Below are 22738 nucleotides of genomic sequence, written 5' to 3'. Positions count from 1 at the left end.
TCTTTTTCCCTTGTTATAGTGTTTCTAGAAACTGCCTCCTCAAAAAGGTATGTTGTTTACTTTCCTACAAGGGTTTTTTCTATATCTTGTAAAACTGAAAGGTCATCTTTTTTATTACTTTCATATAGTTCTGATTAGCCATATCTTTTTTGATTTCTTTCCCTCCATGAAATGCTTTTAGGAGCAAAAGATCATGAGGAGGACTACATACAGACTTCCATGTATAGGCATTAGTTTCATGATTCAGCTTTCTATATGTAATATGTGTCATATCTGATTAATACAAATAGTGCTTTTTTCATACTGAAAAAAAAAAGGTTGAGTTTACTCACTTGAAATTCACGAGAATGTAATATTCATCAAATTTCTACTTAAATTTTATTGTTTCCATTTTAAAGCAGTCCTATGTGATCAATTCATATGTAAGGGAGGACATTATGTCGGTTTCCTATGTTTAAATATTCACTCCACCAATTCATTATGGAGCATGTGGGTTTTATTCAGGAAAATGTCGCATAATAAAATTCCCATAAACAAGGATAGTACAGGTTGCCTAACTTTATGTAACATTTACTTGTCTATTTTTTATTTTATTTTTATTTAAAGTGATCGAGTTAGATACAAAATAATACTGCAGGAAAATGGCCCAACTTTGTAGGATTAAACTAGCTATATTTAAGCTTCAAAAAATATTAAGTTTGAGTCAAATCATTGACAAAATAAAAATAGGAAATCATGAGAGGAACATATATGGAATATTTCTTCAACTTAATCACACTCATCATGGAATATCAAGGTGCATAACATCACTCACTCTGTTTCAAGAGGATTTGACCAACATTTGTAATGCCTATATTTTGGGTCGTCCAAGTTGTCAGCAATCCCATAAGAAAAATGGGCATCCCCACGCTGCATTATCTTTGGTGCAACAAACCGAAGTAAATCAAGAATAGTTCCTGCCATGTATACTTTATGGTCAGCAACTATTTGCACACTCTCCCAGCTCATCTCATGATATTTTATCCAAACTTCTCCACAAGGTACATTATGTTGGGCAAGGTTATTACTTTTAGAAACTACCTTGTAGTCAACCATATTTAGTTTAGATGATGGTTGTTCTATTTCCATCCTACCAAATGAAAGTATCCTTCCATAATGGAGCCAAGCCTTTTCTTCAAAATCTGTGTCTTTTGTACATGTATTGCTTGAAATATGCTCTTTTCATATAGGTGTTCTATTGTGCTTGTGTTTCTTTGAGAGGAAATCATGTCCTTCCTCAGGTGACCAATCAAGATCACCCCAAATTGTTTCTCCTCCCTTAGGTAACATTGACATGGTTGAATCCCAAGTGCGACTCATGCACATCATATGCTGCAAAGCTTGTAGTCAAAAGATCTCATTGTCTAATACAGTAGGGCCAATGGCTCTAGCAAAAGCAACATCCTTGGCTTCAGCTAAAAAAAGTCTTGTAAAAGCCTTTGGTACACCAAGAAATGGTGGTCCAATATTCATTACTTCTTTTATATGTTTATCACACCAATATGGGCCACGTGCACCACCCATCGGGGCAAATTCTTCCACCCATTTCATGAAATGTAGAAAATAAAGGACTCCCATTGAATGTGGTATTGCAACAACTTTTCTGCCATTATTGGTTTTGACCATTAGCTCTATTGTACTCTTCAACCTGCTCAACGTTTGGTCCCACACCTCAGTATTTTAAAAAGAGAGTCTCCAATCATAGGCAACCATGTGCATGTTTTTCTCCTCATATCCAATGTGTGTCATGTTCTCAATCAGCACTGCCCATACAAAGTATCCCAATGCAAAGTAATTTGCTGCAACAAGCCCTAAAACTGGCCTGACTCTAACCCCAGAGGGATCCAATCCCATTCCATTATCCAAAGACGTGTTCTAACAAGAAAAGTGGCCTCCGATAAATTTCACTAGAAGTAAAACCCCAGAGCCTCTTCCAAAAGAGTCCCTCTGCACAAGGCCTGCCCTCCCACAGCTCAAGCCCTCCTGTGACAATCCCTGGGACAAAAACTATGGGATTTTTTTCCTGCATGCCTTCCTTCCTCAATTTAATTCCAGGTGGCTCAACATAAGTCCCAGTTATATACTGTGAGAATGATGAAGGCAATGCATTGTAGATCACCAACAAAATCCACCATGTAGAACCAATATATCCTATGGTGCAACAACATGAATCTACGCATTCCCATTTCTTCTCGACGTTAGTTTTAACAAGCACTACCACCTCAGTCACTCCCTTTTCTGTCCCTTTTTTTTTGGGTACAATTAACCGCCATTGTTCGATTTAGCCAACCAACATCACGATAATAAATTCCCCCCTTGATCACACCATTTTAGGAGTGAGGTTGCGTGATATTTCCTTCAGATTGCAATGAGCTTCCTTCTTGTCTAATTTCTTACTAGACGAAGTAATAAAGGTTCAAGGTTAAAATATTGGGGCTTTAAAAAATATGTAGCATAGTTATTTGATTTGAAATGTATATATACACACACAATGGATTAGTTCCCGTATTTTTATTAATCACAAATATTTGTATACTAGTAAAATAATTCATACCCTTATTTGCCCTCATTTTTCTTGATAATATTTCTATATGTATATAGATATCTTGTATTTCTCAACTCGATCTCTTTCACTACTATGTTTGTTGAGGTTCTTTGTTTCTCTAAGTGCTCGTTATTTTTATCTTTTTTAATGCAGATAAGACATTTTTTAAAAGGGTGTTAGCTCAATGGAACAACACCTGCCTTGTCTTTCAGGTTATTTGTTTCTCTGAGTGCTCATTAATTTTTATCTTTTCTGATGGAGATAACACATTTCTTTAAATGTTGATAGCTCAATGGAAGAGCACCTGTCTTACAAGTAGGAGGTTGGTGGTTCGATTCCATCGTGCCCTAACATGAATTAATGAATTAAGAAACAAGAATATTCACATTCTATATATTGTTTCTAGAGAGAATTTTTTATTGTTTCAGGTTGAGAAAATAACTGGGATTAAAGACGTATTGTCTCTACAGAGACAATATGTTTTTAATCTCATTTATTGTCTTTATAGAGATAGTATATCATTAATAAAAACTATAGTCTCTTAAGAGACAAAAATGAATTGTCTCTTAAGAAACAATAATAATTGTGATCTATATTGTCTTTATAGAGACAAGTTTTTAAGACAATAATTTGAGACACCTGCTTAAAGACAAAATTTAAGACAATTTACTCAAAAATTGTCTTAAATATTGTCTTAAAACCCCCCTTTATGTAGTAGTGTTCCTTCCTCCAAATGACAACCCTCCTGCCCAATCCACACAAGAAACAATTAGTACCTTGTAAAAGAAGAAACAAAAGTAAAATAAAAAATTGAATACCAAATAATGGAAGCTCGAATGGTAATAGTTACTTGTAATTACGCCTAATCCATTTTAGAAATTTTACATAGTGTAGGTAAACATTGTCAAGATAAGTATATATTTCATGTAAGGGAAAAAAGTGAATATGGGTCATCACTATGGTTGACACTCAGAGGTTCGAGATGTAGAATAGGGAGGAAAAAAAAAGATCATAGGAAACAAGAACAGAACCAAGGAACAAAATACACATATATGAAAGGAAAAAGGGACAATAGAAATACAAAAGTCTAGGTCCATAACTCCATAAGTTGTATTTGAACCCTCATTCTGGAGTGCACCTACTGAGAATCCCAATCTTCCATCCAGGTGTCAAGTGCCTTTGTCAGAGCTCTTGTATCATCTCTAGCTGAACTAATATTAAAAATTCGTCATTAAATTCATGGCAATCGTCATGTCTAGGACAAGAAGGGGGATTGTCATCAATTTACAATCCAGTGGTCTTCATAATGTCTAAGCATGTCAACGGATTGGTAGGGAAGGACCGAGACTTAGTGCATTCAACTGTGAATTATAGTATGCTAAGAAAGGGAGTAAATAACCCGCCTGGATAGGTATCGGGCCAAACACGAACCATCGCAAACACATAGACACCCTACAACGTGGACATTGTTGGTATAGGCCTAGGAGGAGCCTAAACATGAAGGGTGGGGTTCGTCGATGCATGCATAACTTGAACCTCTCACCTCCAACATGGCTCAATGATTCATTGCCAACGTAGGCATAATCAAATCCTTCCACCTTCAACTTGGCTCAATGAGTCACTAAGTGACTCTTCATGTAATGTACATTAATTTCAAATAAGATGGGTAAGTCATCTATAATTCATCCTACATACAATATTCCCCTTGAATCTCTTAAAGTATTGTAAACTAATCTCAAGCCTAAGCATCAAAACCTTGAACATTCTAGATAAGTGAAATGTAAAAATTATAAAAAAAAATGATAACCCATAAAGTTATCCTACTCTCTTAAATAAATAAAAAATAGAAAAAAATTGTAATTTTATAAATAATAATAATAAATATTGAAATATATTACCCAATTCCCATATTTACAAAAATAAATAATTTTTGACTAATTATACTTATTTGTGTAACTTATAAAAATAAATAAATTTTGACTAACTATACTTGTTTGTGTGTGTAATTTTGTCCTCTCTCTGCCATGAAAGTTGAAAATTTTAAATTAAAAAAATTAAATAATTATACAAAATATTTAAATAATGCCTATTCATAAAAAAATTTCTATTGTTACATCCATTTTAAATTTCTCTTGTTAGATCCATTTTTAAAATGGATCTATGCTGGTGGTAGTTAACTTTGGTGAAGGTTCATCAAGAATACAATGTTGTGTCATGTTGGAAAGGTTTGGGTCGTGAATAATATATCTTGTTAGTTTAAGTTACAAAGGGAAGTGCAAGGTGGGTTTCCATGTGTCCTTTGAATGTGGTACAAATGGAGTGTGTAAAATCAAAAATATTTTTAAAAACAATACATTTATGGTGTTATATGGGAAGTTTACATATCATGCAAGATGTTTTTGTGGTAAAATAGAATGTAATTTATTATATATTGTAAATAAGTTATGAGTTGATTATGATTTGTTGCTAATGGATGAAGGAGATAAATACTAAAAATTATAATCAAATAAACATATAAATGAATTGTAAATTAATATATATGGTAAATAAGTTATGAGTTAATTATGATTTACTTTTAATAGATGAAAGAGATAAATACTAAAAATTATAATCAAAGTTAATGGTGATCCGCACCTGTGAGTTCCTCTTGTGTTGTTTATCAATTCATGTCTTCCATGTGCCACTATTGATTGTAGAAAAGAGAGACCTGTATGCTGAGTTGAGGAACGCGACATCGTGGCATTGAGACTGAAGAGTAATCGCACCGATACTCTTGGGGACTATACTCATTTTTTTATTTGTTGCATCGTCGCAGGATTCAGGTGTACATCAGCGACTAGTCGCGAATCCGAGGTGAATAGCTGCGACAATTGTTTTGTTGGCTGAGTTTTTTGGTTGCGTGTGTCTGGAATCTGCGTGGAAAACGGTCGCTACGGTGGTTGAAAACCTGCGTTTTATTTTGAGGACGCTGCATGTAGACGGGGGAGATCGCCGCAGCCTTGCCGCGTGAAGGAGCTAGCCGAGGAGCCCAGCCTTGCCACGTGAGGGAGCCATGGTCGTGGTGGATGGCTTGTGTTTGATTGTCGAAGAGGAGTGCGATTGAAAAAAAAACTGCGTGTTGTTTATATTAAAGAGTCTGCCAGGGTGAAAGAGAACGGTGGCCGTCTTACGTAGTAACAACCATTGACGGGAAAAGCCCCTAGTTTTTTACTTTCCCCGCCATTTTTTTTTTTGCTCCTCATCATAATTGTAACCGTATTCGTGACCCACACAAAGAGTAGGTGTGCGCACATTCCCATGAATTTACTTTGAAATATGTTAAATTCTAACGTTGAATTCGGTTGAAACAAGGAATAGTGGGCCTACATATATTGTCATGAAATAGGATGTGGGTGCCATTAATTGAAGATTTTTAATTAAAGAATTAAAAAATCTTTAATTAAAAAAAGGAGGGGCTCTTTATTTAAAAATAAAGGGGTGCGTATTTTTTAAGAGAATTTGGAGTGATCTATTTAAAAAAAAAAAAATGGAGTTTCTTTAATTGAAATTTGAGGAATTATTATCATTTAGGGCAATTTTTTTTTGAAGGAAATTTTCAGTGATCAGGGTATTTTTTTAACATTTGAGGGTTGCTTAAATTGTTGAAGATTTTATTCATTCAAGATGAATAATCAAATCGCTCAAGCTTATCTCAATGAGAGCAATAAGCTTGATGGTTCCAATTACACTAATTGGAAGTTTAAGCTCCAGACTTTGCTTGAGGAACAGAACGCCTATGGCATTGCCACCAGTGATGAGGTCAAGCCGAATACTGCAACTGGTGGATCGAATAGAACAATTCAAGACTGGGAGAAAAGGGAGATGAAGGCGAAGGTTCTTCTCAAGTTATTAGTCAAAGATTGCATCATCCCTCACATTCGGGATTGCAAGACAGTGAATGATATTTGGATGATTCTCAAAGAGATGTACGAGATCAAGAACACCAGTCAAACTTTGTACCTCAGGAAGAAGATTCTTTCAATCAAGATGGAGGAGAATGAGTCTGTTTCTTCATTCATATCCCAGATAAAGGAAGTTAAAGATAAACTAACTGATATCGGTCAGACCGTGGCAAATGATGATCTGGTGACGATTACTATGAATGGCATGACAGATGATTATCAGATGTTTATAACGAGATTGAATGCAAGAGAAAAGCCTCCAGGGTTTGAAGAGCTCACTGGGATTTTGCTACAAGAAGAAAAAAGGAGGTTGTCTCTCAAACCTCAAAATCCAAATCTTCCATTGATGACAAAGTTCAAGCCAAAGGGGAAAGCAGTGGCTGATCCCACGAAAGGCAGCACATCACGAAAAAGGATACCACAAGGTATGACCTCACATAAACATGACTTTGCTCTTAAATGTTTTTATTGTGGTAAGATAGGCCATATTGCTAAATTTTGCCATAAGAAAAAGGCAGATGGGGAAAGGTACAAGCAGAAAAGACATGTAGTTCATTAGGCTGATGCAGATGTAGATCAGAATCAGGATGTCAAATTGTTTATGGCTGAGGCTGACACTACTTTAGCTATTGAGGAGGATGAATCGGATATTTGGTTCATAGATTCTGAAGCCTCCTCACATATGACAGGTAAAAAGCAATGGTTTAGAAATTTTAGAGAATCCAACACTGGAGTAAAAGTATACCTTGGAGATAATAGAGGGTATGAGATCAAGGGACATGGAGATGTTTTTGTTACTCTTCCTGATGGAAAGATCAGGGATATATCTGATGTGTGGTATGTTCCTGATATTAAGAAGAACCTGATTTCTGTATCAAAAATTACAGATCAGGATCTCTAGGTAGAATTCTTTAAATCATATTATATTATTAAATACTTGTTGGACCAGATGAAGCCTATTGCTACAGGTATTCGTATAGGAGGACTCTATAAACTGGATGTGAAGAGTACGCCACAACAAGCATTGATGTCATTGGATAAGTCTGCTAAAAATTTGTGGTATTGGCGACTTGGGCACATCAATTTCAGTGACCTTCTGTTGCAGAACAAAGTTATGGTAGATGATCTTCCTGTTTTGAAAAAGTTGCATACTAATTGTGAAGCATGTGCATTCAGTAAACATCATAGAGATGAATTTCCTGCTGTTAAAGATAGGAGACAGAGGGATATACTCGAACTTGTAAACACTGATTTATGTGGCCCTATGCAGACAAGATCGAAAGGTGGGGCCCACTACTTTTTAATCTTTGTTGATGATTGTATAAGATTCACATGGGTGTATTTTCTTAGACAGAAGAGTCATGCTTTTGAGTATTTCAAGCAATTCAGAAACATGATTGAGAAGCAAACAGGAAAGTTCATCGGGATTCTTCGATCAAATCAAAGTGGAGAATTCAAGAAAGGGGATTTCATCAAATACTGCAAAGAGCATGGGATACAATAGCGGTTTACAACACCTTACACTCCTCAGTAGAATGGAGTAGCTGAGAGGAAAAATAGAACACTGGTGGAGTGTGCTTGCAGTATGTTGAAAGGTAAGAATCTAACTAATAATTTTTTGGCAGAAGTTGTCAATACTACAGTTTATGTGAAGAATAGGAGTCCCACTAAATTGATTATAAAACTCCTTTTGAAGCATTGTTTGGCTTTAAGCCTGCAATAAGTCACCTTAGAATGTTTGGTTGTAAAGCTTTTGCACATGTTCCCAAAGAGAACAGGAAGAAGTTAGATTCGAAGGCCATTAAATGTACCTTCATTAGATACTGCAGTGAGTATAGGGCTTATAAATTGTTTGATCCTTCTACTCACAAGGTGTTTGTTAGTAGAGACGTAGTATTCTATGAACAAGTTGATGATGGAAATCCTGTTCAAAACAATGAAGAATGGCATGTACCTTCACTTTCAGATGAGGATGTTGAAACAGGGATCAGTCAACAGCATCAACAGCAACAGGATAAAGAGGAGGAAATTGTGTTCAGTCCACAAAGAGAAGAACAGAGCAGAATAATTGAACCCCCACTACTCAGGAGATCTAGAAGGCCAAAACAGTTACCAGCTCGATATAGGGGTTCTGCGCTCATGACTGGTATGTTAAACATTGCAGAACCTTCTAATTTTTATGAAGCTAGTAAGAGTTCTCAATGGAAGGAAGCAATGAAAGAGGAATATGAATCTATTATTAAGAACAATACCTGCGATCTTGTAAAGCTTCCTCATGGTAAACAACCCATAGGTTGCAGATGGTTATTTAAATTGAAATTTAAAGCAGATGGGTCTATTGATAAGCATAAATCAAGGTTGGTTGCAAAGGGGTATTCCCAGAAAGAAGGTATTGACTTTGAGGAAACATTTGCCCCTGTTGCAAAATTAAATACTATTAGATTGATTATTGCTTTAGCCACTAAGTATCATTGGAAAATACATCAAGAGATGTTAAATCTGCTTTCTTAAATGGTGATTTAAAAGAAGAAGTATACTTAGTGAAGCTTGAGGGGTTTGTTAAGAAGGGAGAAGAGCACTTAGTATGTAGATTAAAGAAATATTTATATGGTTTAAAGCAGGCTCTTAGATCCTAGTACGAAAAAATTGACTCATTTCCTCATGCATGGTTATAAACGGAGCAAAAATGATCTTAATTTGTATACTGTGTTTAATGATGAAGGGCAGATAGTGTTGATTTCTTTATATGTAGATGACCTGATCATGACAAGGAGTGCAGACAATCTCATTGAAGAAATTAAGCAATAGTTATCACAGAAATTTGAGATGAAGGACCTTGGAGAAATGCATTACTCTTAGGGTCTCAAAGTTTGCAGAGATTCAAGCCAAACTTTCTTGTCCCAGGGTAAGTATGCTAAGAGTTTGTTGACTAAATTCAAAATGGATGAGTGCAAGGCTACATTTGTGCCTTTACAGTAGAACAACAAACTTCAGGTGGATGATGGTTCGAAATATGTAGATGCAACATTGTACAGACAGTTGGTTGGTAGTCTTATCTATTTGACTACAACGAGACCATATCTAGCTTATGCAGTGAGTGTTTTGAGTCAGTTCATGACTCGACCTCATGAGAACCATTGGATTGCAGCAAAAGGAGTACTGAGGTATTTGCAAGGAACTTCAGACTTTGGTATTTTGTATTCTGACTCATTTGATGTTAGTTTGACAGGTTATACAGACTCTGATTGGGCAGGCAATTTAGATGATAGAGGATCAATTATAGGTTACGCCTTCAGCATTGGGTCCGGGGTCATCTCTTGGTGCAACGACAAGCAACATACTATAGCCTTATCCTCAGCAAAAGCGGGAATATCAAGCTATGTGTGCAGCAACATGTGAGGCAGTTTGGTTGCGTAGACTTCTCCAAGATGCAGGAGAAGAACAGACAGAAGCTACGATTATCAATTGTGATAATCAAAGTTCCATCAAACTGGTCTACAATCCTGTGTTTCATAAAAACACTAAGCACATAGACACTCAATTTCATTTTGTTAGGGAAAAGGTGCAGTCCAAAGAGATTTGTGTTAAATATTGTAATTCTTGTGATAATATGGTTGATATATTTACTAAGCCTCTGGGAAGACTAAAGTTTGATTTGTTTAGGGACACATTAGGTGTGTTTAATAACCCATTTTCCATTAAGGGGGAGAGTTAGAATTAATGGAGATTAGGTGATTATTGTTATGTAGTTATGATTGTGCTTTTCTTGGACATTCAGTTCCTATCATTCAAGGATTTGATTTACTATCCCTAACAAAGTGTATCTATTTATTATTGGAGTTTAATGTGAAGCCTAAGAGGCGTATTTGCTTGTAGGAGCTCCTAGTGATCCGCCCCTGTGAGCTCCTCTTGTGTTGTTTACCAATTCATGTCTTCCATGTGAAACTATTGACAAGAGTATGGTTTTTTCTTACGTTTTATTCGAGATATCTATGGATATTCAACTCCAGATATTATGTATCGGGAAACAATGTGTGGATGTGAAAAAGTTGAGTAGCATTGAACTAATGAAGAGTTGAGTAGCATTGAACTAGTGAATTCATTCAGTCAATCCCCAAAGAATTGTATAGACTAAAAATTATCTTCTTGAGCCCAACAGAGGAGTAGTTTGAGAAGTTTTACATAGTTGTTGGAACCCTTGCCTAAACCAATCTTACACTTTAGAAAGTGATGCTCATTGAGATAAAGGATGAGACCTCCCCCTCATGATCCATCTTGATTGGATGCACCATAGAAATATGACCTTGAGGAATTTGTATCTTAATTACTTCCTCAATGATGGCCCTTGGCAGAAGATGAGATTCCTTGGTTGGTAAAAAGGCATAGATTGTCGGGATTTCGACAGATATAAAATCTAGAGTAGAGGCATGATCGATGAAAGTATAAAATAATAATAATTATTATTATTAATGATAAAATGAATTAATATATAAGATAAACATATATAGATTCTTAATCATGGATATTCACCTCACTTTACTATGGAGATTCTTAATTTGTAAATAGATTTTGTTATATTACAATGGGTCATACTATGGCTTATTTATACCATATGTTCAAAAACCCATAACTCATTTTACATGATACTTTGCCAGAAAAAACAACTACTTTAGAAATAAATGAAATCTTTTGATTTGTGTATACTAATAAAAATATTCTATAAAAATTAAATCTACCATCTACTTAATTGTTATTAATAGTTAAACTAGATCTATAAACACTTTAGGCATAATAATTTGGATCAATCTAAATGAACCTTGTCTAGCTCCTCCGGTAGCTAGGGTTTCCCACTCGTCTCCCTTGTGTTGCGAAGAAATTTTGTGTTGCTATGAATCTGAACTTATCATCTGATGTTGGATCGTAGTCTTAACTCTGCTCTCTGTTTAATGGAAGCTCCTTTCTATAGAGTTAATTTTATTAAAATTATGATTTCAGAAGCTTACAATAAGGTTGCCACCGCCTCCCTTTGAGTGACAGATCCGAGAATTTGCCTCAAGAAGTGCCATCTGGCAAATCGCAAGTGCAGATTCAAGGTTTTCTTCGGCTGATCCCTAAGTGACCAAATGTGTTATGTTTTCTGTTTTAAAATTAAAAATCAATTGAAATTAGAGTTTTGTGTTTTGGAAATTATTTCATCCATTTACAAATAAAAAAATAAAAAATTCTTAAACGAAAAGCTCAAAAAAAAAACTATAATTTTACTCGCAGTTGTTTAAAAGCACTTCACATATATATAGTTAACCATAAACCAATTAATATGAACTTTTTATAATGCATAATTAAAAAATAATCACAATACATAACTCGTTACTATTTTAACAATGTCTACACCATTATACAGCCGCGTCTTATCCGGTAAGGAGGACGAAAAAGCGCAAGCTATTAAATGCCTTCAAATCTGGCCAATGACACTCCCTCGTGATGCCATCTAAAAGAACAACCCCACCAATAACCCTTAAATACATTAAGGGAATAGGCACAGGTAAAGGAAAAGCTAGGGCAAGAGAAACATAACAACCAAGGAGACCGAATGGGCTCCTCCTACCAGACCGGAGTGTGAGACTGCCCTACATTTATAGGTCTTCCCGTCACCAGCACTGGGATCGACTGTGATAATGAAACTTTAACAGGATTCGTATGAGGAGACTATATCAGATCATCAAAATATTATTTAACTATTTTTTTTGAATATATATATAATATAATATAGAGAAATGGGTTATGAAAATATTTATAACGTAGTTTAATTTATAAATATATTAGTGTTTCTAAGCCTATTTTTTTTAAATTTAGTATAGATGTTTAGAATGGTAAGTTTGAGTTGTGTAATTTATAAAATATGAGTGTTTTAATGTTTTTCTGAATACATTTATACATTCAAAATTATGTTTTAAACAATAATAAATCACAACGCCACTTAAAATTATATCATCGCACAAAAAAATACCAAAAACATTTATTAGTAGACTACTCCTAAAAAAGAGTAATCTAACTAATTGATGTTTTAGTCTTTTTTCAGGGATTTTTGAGTCAAATTTACCCAAAATTTGGTAGACTTTTTTGAGAATGGTAAACTTGAGTTGTGTAATGTGCAAAGTTCTAGTGTTATAGTGGTTTTTTAGTATGTTGAATCCCAATATGCATTCAAAAACATATTTTAAACAACATTATATAACAATATCATCCAAATTGTATGCTTGGATTCCAACGAAAAAAAGCGAAAATGTCTATTACTCGAGGTTTCCCTAAAAGAACATATTCTAACTAATAGATGTTTTGACCTTTTTTCAAACATTATTTTGGTTGTTTTTGTCCACAATCTAGTAAAGAATTTTTAGAATCATAGGGTTTTTGTAATATGTAAAATTTGAGTTTTCTAGTTGTTTTTCAATATGTGAATCCATCTATGCATGCAAAAACAAATTCTGAACAACAAGAATTCACAATATCATCCAAAATTATATTGTCAAATTTTGGTGAAAAAGGCCAAAATCATATACTAGTTAGGTTGTGCCTAAAAAGTGTAATCTAACTAATAGATGTTTTGGCCCCTTTTTAGCTTCGTTCTAGTCAATTTTTCCAAAAATCTAACATTTTTTTTAGAATGACAAGTTTGAGTTGTGTAATCTACAAAATTTGAGTGTTTCAGTGGTTTTTGAATGTTTTGAAACCATTTATGCATTCAAAAAAATATTTTAAACAACAAAAAATTACAATATCACCCAAAATTGTATCTTCAAAAATTGATGAAAAAGCCCAAAATATCTGTTAGTCAGACTGCAACTAAGAAAATGTGGTCTAAGTAATAGAAAATTTTCTCCTTTTTCATGTGTTTTTTTAGTAATTTTTTTCTTGAAATATGGCAGATATTTTATAGAATTATAAGTTTGATTTGGGTAATCTACCTAATTCAAGTGTTCCAATGATTTTTCACATTGTTTAATCAATTTATGCATTCAAAATCACATTTGCATAACAAAAAATAACAATATCACTCAAAAAGATATTGTTGGAAAAAGTCCAAAGTGTTTATTTCCTAGACTATTCCTAAAAGAGCATAAGCTAACTAATATTTTGTTCCTATTTGGGCATTTTTCGATCAATTTTGCCTCAAATCCCACATAGATTTTTCAGAATCATAAGTTTGAGTTATGTAACTTTCAAAATCCAAATGTGAGTGTTTTTTCAAGCCATTAAATTCAATTATCCATTCAAAGACACAATCTAAACAACAATAAATTTTAATATCTCCTAAACTTGTATCACCAAATTATGGTGAAATAAGACAAAACAAAATGTTTATTAGTTACATTGTGCATAAAAGAGTGTATTTTAACTAACATATGTTTTGGTCATTTTCAACATTTTTTTCCTATTAATTTCTCATGAAGTTCGATAGATATTTTTTAGAGACGTAAATTTGATTTGTGTAATCTATAAAATTCAAGTGTTTTAATGGTTTTTCAGGGTGTTGAATCCATTTATGCACTCAAAAACACATTTTAAACTAGAAGAAATCACAATATGACCCAAATTGTATTATTGGATTTGAACAAAAAAAGAAAAAAAAAATTATTGCTTTGACTACACCTAAAATACATAGTCTAATTAATAGATGCTTTTTCCCTGTTTTAGGCATTGTTCAAGACAATTTTGCCTAAAATCTAGTAAAGAGTTTTAGGATCATAAGTTTGAGTTGTGTAATATACAAAATATGAGTGTCTTAATGGTTTTTAATAGTATTGAATCTATTTATGCATTCAAAAACACATTTTAAACAATAAGAAATCAAAATATTACCAAAAATTGTATTGTTGAAAAAAAAGTGATGCCTTATCAAATGATATTTTTGAAAAAATATTAAATTATTATGATTAATATATTTTTTTGGGTTAAAATAAGTATTTTAAATTTTAAGTGGATGAAAAGTTGGAATATAAAATCAATTTTATATTTTGAATTCTTTTTTATTAAACTAATATTTAGAAAATAAATTATTTATAAATTTATTTATGATAATGATGATGGTGTTTAATATTAATCAAAACTAAATCAATTTACTATATCTTTAAAAAATATAAGAAATTACTTTCTTTACTTAAAAAAAATCTTGTATTTTAAAAAATTTAATAAAATGTTCTTAAACCAATATAGAGTGTTTTAATGAATTCAAAGGTTAAGAAAGTTCATGATTTATTGTGTATTTTAAAACTGTGATTTAATGTAGGTGGGCATTATAAGAGAATGTGTTTTCATCATTAAGTCTCATAGTAACACAAACATGAAAAGTTCTTTCCATCTATGATGTTTTAGGAATGGTCCAATGCTATGTTGCTTGTGACAGTTTGTATTTATTTTAAAACGTTATTGGTTTTCTTATTTACTTTATTCTAAATATATCTATACTTTTGATCTTCTAATTTGAGTTGAAAACCTCCTTATAGTATCTTAATTTTCTTTTATACTCTAATTCTTTATCATGACATAATTTATTATTAATTATAGATGTAATAGAAATTCTAATATTATTTTATTATGCATATTGAGCTCTTTTCATTTCCTAATTATTTAACCAAGAGTATGCCAACCTTAGCTAAGCTACATGTGACCTAGAAGTAGTTTAAAGCAATCTTAGGACACATATTTTCTTCCATGTTGTTAATCTTGTTCATGGATAATAGTTACCTATTCATTGTCACACTCCCAATGGAATAAAATTATCTCTTTTATGAGGAGGATAAGATAGGGTGTGTTTCCTTTAATTTTAAGATTATAAATTACAGAGTACTTTCTCATTTGCTCTATCTTTCTCCATGATTCTTTAGAAATGTTGCAACCCTAAACTTCATAATCATATAATATAGTAGAGTCTTAAAGAAGATTTATTGATTAACTCATAATTGAAGTTCTACTAAGTTACAAATATTTTGAAGTCCATTATAAGCTTTTCCACCATACAAAATTCATTTTTAATGTTATAGTTAGAGCTAGGCTTGTGATGCAAATTTATTTTGAGATAGGTGTGTAAAATCACTTCCTCTGGGGGATTGTTTTCATGCATACATTTCACATAAGTGAGCCTTGGAATTTAATTATCATAATCTTTATTTTGTGAATATTAAATGTTATACACATACTTAAGAAAAAATATTTGATAATTTATTTTTTTGACTTTTCGATATCATAGGGAATTATTTCCATAAAACTAACATCATTAGCATAAAGAAGAAGGATAATGACGATAATAGTTAGACTTAGTATAACACAACCTTCTTCTTCCAAACAACCCCCTAACTCATCAATGTATATGTGAAAATAGATAGAGGAGAATGTACAAACTTTCTTAACCCCTACATTGTAATTAATTTCTACTAATAATCTCACAATGTTCCTAAATTTTGTGCTAATGTTTGTGAAAACTTATTGTAGCATCTCTCAACTCCAAAAAACTTTTAACTCTTATATCTTATTCCAAAAGTAGACATGGGCACTAGGTCAATTTTTTTATATAAAGTCAATAAAATACAAGGAAATTGATTTTGCTATTGCAACACTTCTCTACAATAAGCCTAAACATAACAAGATTCTAAACTTAATAAGACAATATAAAATTAAATGAGAACTCATAAATCTGACCTAATAAGATTCTAAACTTAATAAGGCATTATATAGTTAGTTAAATGAAAACTCTTAAATCTCACCTAACAAGATTCTAAACTTAATATAACCTAACAAGATAGTATATAGTTAAATGAGAACTCATAAATATAACCTGTCATTTAACTTTTTTTTCTTGACTTTTTAGCAAACATTGAATCTTTCTTTTAAATATATTCCATGCAACTTACTTAAAAATTGGTTAATGATAATGGCTTTATAGAGATTCTTTTATCCCATTTTTAAAAACAAATATAATAAAATTTTCTTAAATTTAATAAAAAATTACAAATACAATAAAACAAAATTTATAGAGTTTCATTTCATTTTTTTTGTAAGTTTGACAACGGTGAGGCTACATCATGGTCATGTCCAAGAATAACACCTAAATAAGATATGGAATTGAAATAATAATTTAACATCTAAGAATACCTTAAGAGTGAACCCGATCATCACCAACTCAAAATCTTGATAAAATTTCATTTCATTAATCAAAATATTAATATAGATTTTTTTTTAAATTTAACCCATTTTAAAATTATTTATATCTTCTCATTTTTAAAAAAACATATCCATGGAGTCAAAGTATACCTTCCAAATTTTGAAAAAGAAAATACATAAAGACAATTAATTTCTAAGAAGGCCATAATATAGTGATTGATCCATCGTTGAGTCACTATTACTTCCTCCTTTAAACCTATGTTTTAGTTCGAAATTATATATTTGCAATCTCATATATATATATATATATATATATATATATATATATAAAAGTTCTTTTGACTATTAAATTTTGATATAAGATACTTCTTTTTACATAGGTCGGATTTACATCCTCTATTATTGTTGCAAAAGAGATTAGGTTGAATTGTTATATATATATATATATATATATATATGGTACAAATGAAAGATGGGAGAGGCTAACATTTGCACTATTTGCTACAACGCCACTTTATCTTTGATCATATTAACATTAGACAGGATAGATATAATCCAAAATATATATCATTTTATGCATGTATAAACATTTTATCATGTTTCACCCCATCAATAAAATATGTTAGCAGAAAAGCTCTAACAGGTAAATCTAGAGCATCCTTGGATAATCCATATGTGATGGAATTGAGTTCTCTGAATATATGGGTAAAGGAAATCCAGTTGAAGGATGAGAGTGATTCTTTTGTATCTTCTAGGATTTACTATATATTTATATTTTCAACAAAGACCTTGTTGTTGGCCCAATCCATTACTAGTTTTGATTTGTGAAAGGCTTTAGTGAAAAAATTGTCATAAGAGTGCATAATGCAATGATTTTTTCTCAATTATTTGTTTAATGACCTTGAGTATATTTGACTTATAGATAGAGTAACTAAGAGTTGAAAATAACTACATGAAAACCATACTTGGGAAGACCACCCTATGAGGCACCACAAGAAAAGCCCCATGGGAATCTTTGGATAAGAGGGGGCATGATAGGGACTCGCCTTTAGATCAACCTTGTATTCAATGAATAATTTGACAATCAATCCTACGATGACCTCATTTGGAATGTCTTTTGAGTAGATAATTCTAAATTTTCTAGCCCACTAAAGGATATATATATATATATATATAAGAATGCATGGAAACACTTTGAATGGATTAGTGGCTCCATATTGTATCCATGCTTTGAAACATTCCAAGCCTATACTTGACCAAGAACCTTTGATGACCATATTGATTAGTATTTTGGAGATTATATGCACTTTGTATGAACAAAAACTGAATAGATGTGAAGCATTTTCGTTCAAAGATTTGCATAAAGGATAGCAACTTGGGCCCTCCCAATCCATTTTTATGAGACCGTCCCACGTTAATAAATTGTTGTTAATAGTCAACTAGAAAGTGAGTTTGCACTTAACAGGAGCATGGAGTTTCTATAATGGACTCTACTACGATTTTTTCTCCTATATAAACTGAGATTTAGTGAAGGAATCATAACCTAGTTTACCTGCAAATTCCCCATTGCTAGGGATTTTGGATGATTCTAGATCATATTCTTTGTCCTCCCTTAGCTGATAAATTTTGAAATGACAATATTAATATAGGATTCCAAATGAGCTGCTTGGCCTACTAAACCTAGATCAATGGTTATTTTCCATCATGCATGTCCCCATTCTTGTCGATTCTATCCCTTATAATCTAATAGAACATAACAACCCACTTAGTGAAATCAATCTATGAGAATGTTTGACACACTATATTCAATGCTTAATTGAGCCAGGGGCCAATCCCAATTTCACTTTATTCCTATTTCCTAGGCACCAAATTATCTAATTCTCAATGAAGAGAAAGACAAGGACAACCACTTTCTAAATATTATATTCTTTTATCGATTTTCTAGGGTATTAAAATCAATCCAAGAAAGAAACGGAAGGGAGATATGCTTTTGAACATCCTTCTGCTAAATAAAGCATGGTACATTATATCTAAAAAACACATTAAAGGTTAATGGATTTTATTTCTTCTATAAAATGCATTCAAACTCATAATAAATTTCTTAATATATATAATATTTGTGATAATATTGTTAAGTACATTGTCAAATTAGTATTATATTTATTTTATTTATAATATGTATAATGTTTAACGAACGGTTTAGAATGATTTTTTTAAGATGATTAATGAAATATTGTTTTATATTTATATATGATTTATTTTAGAATTTTGTATTTTATGCAACTGTCGCATCTTGAAAATAATTTTGATTTCATTTATTTAGTAAATTAGTATTGTTAAATACGATTTAAATCTAAATGAGTTACATTTTGATTGGGCTGGCTTAGAGTACTCTAAAGTTGTAAATAGTTATGTGTAGTCTTAATTGGAATTTTCATGACAACAATTCCAAAGCTCATACCAACAATCTCATGCAATATGCTTGTAAATCTTAAAATATTATTGTTCCAGTAAAAGTTACATGTCTCTTCAAACCTTTCTATGGATTGGTGCCTCCCCATTTAAAAAGTAAACGTGTTTGTTAGAATGGCACAAAGAAGGGACATGTCTTGATATATGATTTGTGAGAATATAATATCTATTTTTATATTTATAATCAAGTTTTAATAGAATTGTGCAATATATTAGAATCATAATCTCCGGAGCTGAAAAAACACCAAACATCAGACTCTCATACTCATCAGTTCATTGATGCATTAGAGAGTGGATCATTGCAAGAGCTTTCAAAATCTGCAGTGAGATAACTAATACATCATCATTTATTAGTCCCTGCCCTCAGGCATGGACTATTGTAATCGTTCGCGAGCTATTTAGCATTAATTGACCTGCTTCTGATGCCCGGTCATCAACTATATACCAAGTTTTTTGAAGACATATTTATAAATCACCTTATTTGGCCTCCTCCCGAGGACCTAACGTAATCCGAAGCTAATCCCAACCTAAACCATATGTTAAAGCAATTAAGTGCGGTGCATTTTCAGCTAACCGTCACGGGTGTATGGTTTTAATGCTAGCATTACTTCTGGCGGTTATGCAAAGGTGGTGTTCCCTATTACAATGTACGCGCTCTGTGGTGAGGTCCTGCCCTACACCCCGCGCTCTGTGGTGAGGTCCTGCCCTACACCCGTGTCTTTGTGCATGCCCTGCACCCGTGTCTTTGTGACGTCGGCCGACTGCATCTCATTAAATACACTGCTACCCTCCTGGTTTTGGATTGCTCCAAGGCAGAGCGTTCGCAGACCCTCTAATGCTCTCTGCAACAGCAGACGGTTCCTGCAGCGAGAAGCAATGAACAAGGTGAGATTTCTAATGTGAACCTGATCATTCCTACTGTGCAGTTAATTATTCGAAATTTCGAGGCGCTGAAATGGGGAATCAATAAATTTTGTTGAGTGAACAAATGTTCAGATATTCTCGACATACCGATTGCCAAGACCTGCAACAAAAATTCTTTCCGCTCTTTCTGCACCGGTTAATTCTTTCCGTCTTGCCTTCCTGCTTTGCCTTCTTTTGTTTTCTTGTAGTATTTGTAAAGATTCTCGAATTTCTCCCGGCACTTCTTGGAACTTCTCTGGTAACCGTGCTCCGCAAGAGCCCTGTAGATAGCAAAATAAAGACTCGGTTTAAAGATTTAGTTTCAAGTGCAATCCTATATGCGGAAAATTTTCAAGAATCAAGAAATCGTAATCATACAGTCAGTCAAGACTAGGTTTTAATATTTTGTTTAAAGAGCAATGCTGTATCTAAGAATGAAGAAATCGTAATGCTGCACTAATTACGCTTCGAAACCTGTCAAAATGTATACTGTAAAAGTTAAATTTTCCACATTTTCTTGTTTCATCGCCAACTACGCATTCATTTGCTACACTATACGGTTTGCTGTCCATTTGTTGACATGTATGGGTTCTTATTACTTTTATAAAGCAAATTTAAATTTATTTTACAGGGAACAGCAAGCAGACTCACTATCTTGTATAATTTGCTCTTCATACAAAGGCTGTGCAATACGATGGTATTCCGAGGAGTTTCCCCCCTATTATTTTAATGAAAATAAAAAATACACTAATTTTCCTCCCAACGAGTTCGATTTAATACTATGTTCAATAGAAAAAAAAAGCATTTTCAGAGCTAACAGCAAGCAGAAACTGAAGTTCCTTCAAATAAGATAGAATTAGCACGAGTAAACACCCTGGCGGAACCATGTCATTAGAGAACACACTGATATCTGTTTGCCAGGAGATTCGAAAATATAGATTTAAAGCAAACCTAAAAATTCAGATCGTGTTAGCTTTATTGCTACTAACGAGATTCGAACCCTAACTCTTTACAATTTAAAATATTCGACTTTAGCTTTATTAGGCGCTTTGCAGTTGCATAAAAATAATGGCCACAAGAAATCTGACACTAGTGAAGTGAAACCTCGGATCTGTACTTAGCAACTGGTATAAGCCAGCCCAGACTAGGCAACTAAATCCAGCTTTTCGAAACTGCGATGTGCATTACGATACAGAAGTAACATTTTTCACAACTAATTCGTACTGCAAAATAAAGTGAAATGTGACCTAAATAAGGACAGAGAACTGATAAATGCCAGCAAACGAAGCCTTTATGTTTCCGGCAACGCACAAGTCCAATTTTTAGCAAAAACAGAGTATCTCAAATTCCATTTTAGTTTTCAAGAAGATTGTTCTTAAATTCTGCAGGACACGGATTCTTTCAATGACAAAAGCTTTGCAGCGAAGCCAGAAACAGCGAAAGCCGCCATTTTCATAACTAGGTCATTAAATGAGCTTACCTCCTAGAAAATTAGCTGATCGAGAGCTAAATCGATGCCTCTTCAGAATGTGCATCTAACAGAAACACTCCTCTACTCTTAAGCCAACACAATCCGTGGCCTTTAAAGCTCTTGAGCAGAGTTTCCATGCAGCCTCGCCATAGAAGGGGACGGGACATGTGGAGACAAATATGCTCAGAGCGCAGGGAAAAATGTCCAAAGGATCAAGAACCAGCTCACAGAATGTGAGTGTGAACACGAACTCCTAACTGCGACAAGTGAAGCCGGTCATCCGAGAGAGCTTACCGACCTTGCATGTCGAAGGATATGACATTTGAATCGGGAACTAAAATCTGGATCGGATGTCATCTTCATGGAGTTCTGTAATAGTGACCGTAGACAGATGTTTTGGATTGTTACAACAAAGTTGCGAGCATGCAAGCCACGTGTTATGGCTCTACCTCGGTGTGGAGCAATCTTATGACAATGACATATTCCAAAGTCAAATCGTATATCACGAATATTCCGTGGGGAGCTATGTCAAACTTTGGTTATATTTGATATATGCCATGGGTTAGAGTAATATTCCACCGTCAATGTTTACCACACCGCCGAGGAGAATTACATAACTACTAGAGTTCATGCACTCATATGACAATGTTACATTTATTATAACCATCCTATCCAATCATGGATGACGCACCATTGGACTCTGGTCATAATGCATATGGAAAAGTTATCAAATATATGCCACGTTGAACCCAAAAATATCATCCGTCAGTTCAATTGAGCTTATGTTTATCCTATGCTTATGACTATATCATATCCAATGCCATGAGGTCTTGTCACCGCCGGGTCTTTGTTATGCCATATGTGGTATATGGTTGCACCAGAGCGAAGTGCTAAGTGCATACTTTGGTTTTATAACCGAAATGTACCACAAAGATTCGTATATCTGCCAAACTCATCGGCAACGATTATATGCAGTGAGACAAGGTATGAAATATACATTGCATTATGGTTTTCAGCCATGATATGGGGAGTCATATTTATTGACGACGATTCAAAAGTTTTAACCATATATTATATGGTAGGAATGTTGTTAAAACCATATTTTAATATGGTGCAGATTTGTTGATATATCATGTCGCAAACTTTGGAAATGCTCCAAATATCACATGACGCGGATGCATTCCAACGATTACTATGTTTGCAATATTG

The 22738-nt window shown here is 33.3% G+C and overlaps 1 protein-coding gene, 1 long non-coding RNA gene and 1 pseudogene across 2 annotated transcripts; 1 reads left to right on the top strand and 2 right to left on the bottom strand.

Moving 5' to 3' along the window:
* Positions 1–810: 810 nt before the first annotated feature.
* LOC149171030 (phospholipid:diacylglycerol acyltransferase 1 pseudogene) lies at positions 811–2312 on the bottom strand (annotated as a pseudogene).
* Positions 2313–19715: 17403 nt separating this feature from the next.
* LOC149171029 (uncharacterized) lies at positions 19716–20088 on the top strand. The gene is made up of 2 exons (XR_016259535.1): positions 19716–19821; positions 19854–20088. It is a non-coding gene; the product is annotated as an uncharacterized LOC149171029 (long non-coding RNA).
* On the bottom strand, positions 19898–21880 carry LOC149171028 (uncharacterized). The gene is made up of 3 exons (XM_089427412.1): positions 21539–21880; positions 20167–20339; positions 19898–20016 (listed from the first exon to the last, which is right to left on the bottom strand). The coding sequence occupies exons 1-3, from the start codon at positions 21591–21593 to the stop codon at positions 19939–19941; spliced, it is 306 nt and encodes a 101-aa protein (XP_089283538.1). The 5' UTR covers positions 21594–21880; the 3' UTR covers positions 19898–19938.
* Between the last annotated feature and the right edge of the window lie 858 nt (positions 21881–22738).

Source organism: Pinus tabuliformis, chromosome 4_2 (assembly GCF_031772625.1).
Source record: "Pinus tabuliformis cultivar Carrire ecotype Pingquan chromosome 4_2, CPIR1, whole genome shotgun sequence".
Taxonomy (NCBI): domain Eukaryota; kingdom Viridiplantae; phylum Streptophyta; class Pinopsida; order Pinales; family Pinaceae; genus Pinus; species Pinus tabuliformis.
This window is presented reverse-complemented; position numbering and strand designations above follow the sequence as displayed.

Coding starts and splice junctions, on each gene's coding strand:
- LOC149171028 (XM_089427412.1), bottom strand. CDS start 21,593: ATGCACATTCTGAAGAGGCATCGATTTAGCTCTCGATCAGCTAATTTT. Junction 20,340..21,538: donor ATCAGCTAATTTTCTAGGAG/GTAAGCTCATTT, acceptor TGCTATCTACAG/GGCTCTTGCGGAGCACGGTT. Junction 20,017..20,166: donor GTTGCAGGTCTTGGCAATCG/GTATGTCGAGAA, acceptor TTCTCGCTGCAG/GAACCGTCTGCTGTTGCAGA.